This window comes from Sinocyclocheilus anshuiensis, unplaced genomic scaffold, assembly GCF_001515605.1.
Source record: "Sinocyclocheilus anshuiensis isolate Anshui unplaced genomic scaffold, SAMN03320099.WGS_v1.1 scaffold599, whole genome shotgun sequence".
Taxonomy (NCBI): Eukaryota; Metazoa; Chordata; class Actinopteri; order Cypriniformes; family Cyprinidae; genus Sinocyclocheilus; species Sinocyclocheilus anshuiensis.
In genome coordinates this window covers 28740-35529 of record NW_015552567.1, presented here as the reverse complement: position 1 = coordinate 35529, position 6790 = coordinate 28740, and the positions used below count along the sequence as shown (strand labels likewise).

The window sequence follows — 6790 nt, the reverse complement described above, 5'->3', positions numbered from 1 at the left end:
CAAGATAGAACTTTTTGGCCTTAATTCTAAGCGGTATGTGTGGAGAAAACCAGGCACTGCTCATCACCTGTCCAGTACAGTCCCAACAGTGAAGCATGGTGGTGGCAGCATCATGCTGTGGGGGTGTTTTTCAGCTGCAGGGACAGGACGACTGGTTGCAATCGAGGGAAAGATGAATGCGGCCAAGTACAGGGATATCCTGGACGAAAACCTTCTCCAGAGTGCTCAGGACCTCAGACTGGGCCGAAGGTTTACCTTCCAACAAGACAATGACCCTAAGCACACAGCTAAAATAACGAAGGAGTGGCTTCACAACAACCCTGTGACTGTTCTTGAATGGCCCAGCCAGAGCCCTGACTTAAACCCAATTGAGCATCTCTGGAGAGACCTAAAAATGGCTGTCCACCAACGTTTACCATCCAACCTGACAGAACTGGAGAGGATCTGCAAGGAGGAATGGCAGAGGATCCCCAAATCCAGGTGTGAAAAACTTGTTGCATCTTTCCCAAAAAGACTCATGGCTGTATTAGATCAAAAGGGTGCTTCTACTAAATACTGAGCAAAGGGTCCGAATACTTAGGACCATGTGATATTTCAGTTTTTCTTTTTTAATAAATCTGCAAAAATGTCAACGATTCTGTGTTTTTCTGTCAATATGGGGTGTTGTGTGTACATTAATGAGGAAAAAAAATTAACTTAAATGATTTTAGCAAATGGCTGCAATATAACAAAGAGTGAAAAATTGAAAGGGGTCTGAATACTTTCCGTACCCACTGTATATATATAATACCAAGTACTTATGCACTCTCTCTGTCTATATTAGGAAAACTGGTAAAAACAAATGAAAAATATTATAACCGTGAAATTCCTATTAGTAATTCCAAATTGTCATAGCCTATGTTTCTCTATTCAAACAACAGCGGTTGAGTAAGTGCATTTATTCAGCGATCACAATCGCAAACAATAGTCGAGATCTCATGACAGAACACAGACTGGTTGAGTGACACTTTCATTTAGATCGCTAAACTCCAGCTTGTTTGTCGGTGTTTTCAGATCATCGTCGGCGGCGCTTCCGCAATGAGGAGCGAGCGCGTGCGCATGGTTGCCAGATTGCTTAAAATAAGCAAAACACCGGGCAGAAACTGTATTCTTGTAACCGCGAAGCTCTGATTCGGGGATTTGAACTCTTGATATCTGGTAACTGCAATCATGAAAGCTTGCGTAGTAGAGGCGTTTACAGCAGTCCGCAATAACATGTTGTCTCCTTTTTTGGACGTTTGGCGCGTTCTTCTGGGAAAGTATGCTTGAATTTGAAATATTCGATATTCACAATATTTTCACATTTTACATCGTCGTCAAAATTATTGCGATATTATCACTAATATTCAATTTATCGCCCAGCCCTACTTATCGCTGCCAATCTAGTCTTTGCTTGTTTACAGTGCTTTGTTATATGGAGCTGTTAGTGATCAAATTCATTTGTCTAATGAAGTGCTTCAGTGAGAGATACAGGTTACACTGTAATTTAAAGGCAGCAGACTTTAATGGACAGTAAAACAAAGGCAGAATACAGTAACTCCAGGCTGGTGTACAATAACTTCATATTGACACATGGCTAAACAAAAGCAGAGTCCTGTAACTCAATTTGAGTGTTCCAAAACAAAGTCAAAGAGCCGTAACTGGTGTTATATGGTGTTCTGCCTTGGTTTCTCCTGGGCTTTTGGAAGTTACTGTTAAGACAACCCATTATTTTCTCAAAAACAAAAACAAAAAAAACAACAACAAAATTGTCTGAAGATACTTATCCATATAATAAAGGAGGTCTTGAATGTCCCAAAAATACCAATAACTCATTTTTGACCAAAAATGAAGTTACGGTCTTTTGCCTTTGCACGGCAGTATTCTTCTCATTATTTCCCTACAGCGGCTAATGAACCAGAAGACTCACACATTCACAGAAAACGGCTTACTTCCGCATTGAAAAATAAGGTGGATAGATGTGACAATGTGTTATGAACTTGTACACTCAATGCCAAGAAGGGCAGAACAGAATACTTAAAGTTGTGAAGGACATACCAAGTACTAGAGCATTTAGCCTACACATTTTTTGAATTTAATCAAGGGTGTTTTTTGCAACCCTTTATTTAAACAAAATAATTTACTATATGTTCAATATACTTAAATGTTGTCATCTTTCTATTATTTGTATTAGTAATCATTAAGGAAAAATAATAAAAGAAAAAAAATAAAGAAAAAATATAGAAAAAAAATTCATTTTTTCAGAAAGTATGTTCTCAGGGCTTCATACACACACAATTTTACCTCACTATAAAAAATGTTGAAGTAAACACTCCAGAGATCTGCATGAATCATTTAGGTGACAATTTGTGTAAAAAAAAAAAGTGAGCAGTCTACATTCCTAAAAACATTCCTGATTTTAAAATACTTACTTACCAACCACACTGTAGTCAACAAGGTCAAACCACACAACACCCACAGACAACCAAGCCCCCAGCAAAGCCAGCACCAACAGCCAGCTAAAGAAAGAGTTTCCCTCTGTCTTTTGTTCACTCTTAATGGCTGTATTTCCACCTGGAGAGTTGAGAAGACACATACACAGAATGAGATACTCAAAACTACTGTATCTGTCAGAAGCTATCATTCTAAGTTGAATACAAACTAAATGTACACTGAAAATCTGAATGCAGAATTAGAATTAGAAACCGATTAGGTTTTCAAAAATGCTAGTAATCAAAATCAAAAAGCAATTATTTTATGTAAAATAACAAAATAAAAAAAATAAAAACTGTAAAGTGTTAGTTCACCCAAGAATGAAAATTCTATTATCATATACTAACCCTCATGTCATTACAAATCCATAAGACCTTCATTCATCTTCAGAACATTAATAATTTCCCCCATCCCAATTTTTTTACATTTGGGACTATGGTTTGATAAATATCTTCTCAATAACAAAATAAACACACAACAATAATGAGTGGTAAGAAAACAGCAGTTAAGAAAGCATCTGATCATATCAATATGGATACGTTTGCTCAAGCTCTGAAATTTGACACTCCAGTCAACACACGTCACATTTATTTATATAGCACTTCATACAATTGTTCAGTATTAAACAAGAATAAACATTTTCATTGTCACTTTCAATTAGAATTACAATTTCTATTATAAAGCAGCTCTCCAGTGGGTTTACGTTTTTACTAGTGGACATGTGACCTTGACAAAACCGAACAGAAAGTGGCTCTGGCTGTGAAAATAGATATACATTTTGGCGGGTACTGACTGGTTGGCAAAAAAAGACACTATGGAAAAAATTATATACATTATTAATTACCATGCATGTTCATTTTACTCTATGCAATTTGCATTTCCATAAAATTCATTGTGATCACACAAGTAGAAACTGTTGAACACACAGTAATTTTATCCCTCATAGGCTCATTTTCATTGCTGCCAAAATGTAAATATTGCACTACCCTGATTTAAGTCTGTTGGATGCAGACAGGAAAGTTCAGCTAAGCTCAAGCGGTCCGTTTCAAAGCTCAAAATGCAGGTATGCTGTGCTATATCCAGCTGAACGCTATGTCATATTCATGTGTAAAATTAGCGTTCGCTGGTCTTTATTGGAGAAAACATGATTCTCAGTATACAAAGACCACTAGATTGATTGCACTGTTGGTTACAGTGTTTACTTGCTTTTTAATCATGTTTTTAATCATTTTATTTTTGAAAAATGCCAAAATAGGATTACAGAAGTTGGTATCAAAATTAAAACTATTAACTTGTACTGTAAAATTATTTTACAGATGTTTTTAATCAAGTTCAAATTATTTATCAAATTGGCTTTTCTAATTATTTGAATAAAATATTATGGTTGTGTTATTTATTAAATAACGAAAATAAATATAAAAACAAAAATAAAATTAAACTGACTGTAAAAATAAAAGAGTGCCATTAAAAAAACTATATTGGTCCACATTTAGTTCTACAGGTTTGGAACAACATGAGGGTGAGTAAATGACATGTTTTTAATTTTTGAGTGAACTAACCCTTTAATATCAACTTGTTACCCCTACTGGCACTATGGAGCTTTCAGTTTTAAAAATTGGTAGTACTAGATCTTCTGGCATTGTGCCCTTCTTATTCAATGAAAGTACCTGTAACATACTGAAATGAGGTCAAATGTTGAATGTAAAAAGCCACAGGGAATGGTTCACTCACAGAGGCGAATAACAAAGGGTTAAAAAATAACAGGATCATATAACAGATTGTATTACACTTGACTGGCAAGGTCGTCTGTATGTTACATGCACATACAGACATGTGATCATACTCTAACGGCTCTACTTTTCAGCCCAAACTATGAATGGGGAGTGGCTGGCTACATCACCTCACAAGGTCGAGAGGGCCAGTGTAATTAGTATCACGATGATTAGTCAGTCCAAAACACAACCAATTATCAAACTATCAAACATACATTTGTGAAATTAATTCAAATGTAAAAATAATTACAAAAAGTTGTTACAAGCAAAACTACAGTGGCATGTTATGAATGAATGAACTACAAATGGCATGACAGTATAAACAATTTAACAAGCTCACACTTTATGAAAAATACAATACACAAACACACAAAGAGATGAACTTTAGACGTAATGCTCAAACCAGCACTGAGTTCAACAACCCCACATGAAACATTACACTATATCTGACATATGTAGATTTTGCTCACACCACACCAGTAAAAGCACCAGCAAAAACAGCCCACATCTAAACATGTCAGACATTACCTGTCATTTTTGCTCCATCTACACTGGTTTCACCCATCCTTGGGGGGTTTCTAGATTTTGCAAACTAAACTACAAATGAAAAGCTTTTACACAGCTTTTACTGCTCACATGAAGTACATCTCACTGGTTTAGCTGCAACATGATATATGCACTGCCTCCTAGGTATTTTTAGAGCTGCTGTACACACACCCTCTTTTGGACCTCATATGGAGACAACAGTTATAGCTAAACACACACATACAAACGCAATTGACCAGTGAGACCACCTCCCTGCATTTTATTTAAGACAAAAGACCAGACCACACTGCAACTTTTATGAGATTTTTTATTTTTAGAGCTGGGAAAATAAATCGATGCATCGCATGAGCTTGTGTTCAGTAGAGACTAGTGCTGAGAAAATAAATCGATGCATCGCGAATCGAGAAATTATTCTGCATCGATTCAGAGATTTTCCAAAGGCATCGCGATTCTCTCTTGAATCGATTCTGAGCTTAGTTTTTAACAACAGATGAGCTTAGTTTTAATAGCCGTATTCTGCTTGCTTCGAGTTCCTTACACACGCACCACTTGAACCTAAAATAATCATTCATAAAATTCGAAAAGGTTGAAGCGAATTACAAAGGTGTTCACAGTGGGCTGTGTTTACATTAATCTCGTGTCATAAAAGCATTCTAAGCTGAGGTGAAATTACATGACTCTGGCGTTTGCAAGTTAGACTCCTAAAAACACCTTTGCTCATGTGCAAACAAGTGCGTGCACAACCGTGGTGTGGATGATTTCATTTTCCACTCAAGTCGAGTCTGTGTGTGCGATACAGCATCGTCTGCGATAATATGGTAAGTGCTGTTGTAATGATGTGCGATCTGACATTATCAAGTAGGCCAGGGTGCAAACTACGGGGGAGCTAGGGGGAGATCGGCTCCCCTTAAAGGGGTCATATGATGCTGCTAAAAAGAACATTATTTTGTGTATTTGGTGTAATGAAATGTGTTTATGCGGTTTAAAGTTAAAAAAACATTATTTTCCACATACTGTACATTATTGTTTCTCCTCTATGCCCTGCCTTTTTGAAACGCGTCGATTTTTACAAAGCTCATCGAAAACAAAGCTTTGTCTGAAAAAGCGAGGTGTGCTGTGATTGGCCAGCTATCCAATGCGTTGTGATTGGCCAAATACCTCAAGCGTTCCGACGGTCACTGCTCGCATCTCTGCCTCCTGGATAGAAATGTCTTGCTGGATATTGAATGACCATCAACTCAACCTTGCCAAGACAGAACTGCTCATGTTTTCTGTCAGCCCAACCTTGGTGTTACAGTTGTCATGCATAAACTTCACTGACCACATTGCACTGGCCCGATCCTGCAGATTTGCCCTGTACAACATTAGGAAGATCAGACCCTTCCTTACGGGGCATGCTACAGAACTCCTTGTCCAAGATCTTGTTCTCTCCAGACTAGACTATTGTACTGCTCTCTTGGCAGACCTTCCAGCATGTACTACCAAGCCTCTGCAACTAATCCAGTATGTGACACTGCGAGTGGTCTTTAACGAGCTGAAGAGAATGCACGTCACACACCTTATCACTTTGAAGAGGTACAAATTCACTTTCACAGACCTTTACTTTGACTGTTTGTTGCTGTTGTAATAAACTGCCTAACTCTGCCCATTTTCAGGAAATGGCTAAAAATGCATTTTTTTCATGAATACTTGACCCATTGAAGGGATAGTTCACCCAAAAATGAAAATGACCCCATGATTTACTCACCCTCAAGCCATCATTTGTGTATATGACTTTCTTCTTTCAGACAAACACAGTCTGAGTTATATCAATAAACATCCTGGCTCTTCCAGGTTTTATAATGGCAGTGAATGGCTGCCATGAGTTTGAAGCTCAAAAAAAGTGCATCCATCCTTCATAATCGTACTCCACATGGCTCCAGGGGTTAATAAAGGCCTTCTGAAGCGAAGCATATTTTACA

At 37.4% G+C, this 6790-nt stretch overlaps 1 protein-coding gene across 2 annotated transcripts in view; it reads right to left on the bottom strand.

Annotated features, from left to right (window-relative positions):
- The window catches only part of LOC107664966 (aspartyl/asparaginyl beta-hydroxylase-like), a 62032-nt gene extending 57094 nt beyond the window's left edge, over positions 1 to 4938 (bottom strand). For both annotated transcript variants that reach the window (XM_016455673.1, XM_016455672.1), the window contains exons 1-2: positions 4812 to 4938; positions 2455 to 2601 (exon numbers count right to left, since the gene is read on the bottom strand). In XM_016455673.1, coding sequence (XP_016311159.1) covers positions 2455 to 2601; positions 4812 to 4848 — 184 coding nt within the window. In that variant the 5' untranslated portion in view covers positions 4849 to 4938. The remainder of the gene's footprint in view (positions 1 to 2454; positions 2602 to 4811) is intronic.
- Between the last annotated feature and the right edge of the window lie 1852 nt (positions 4939 to 6790).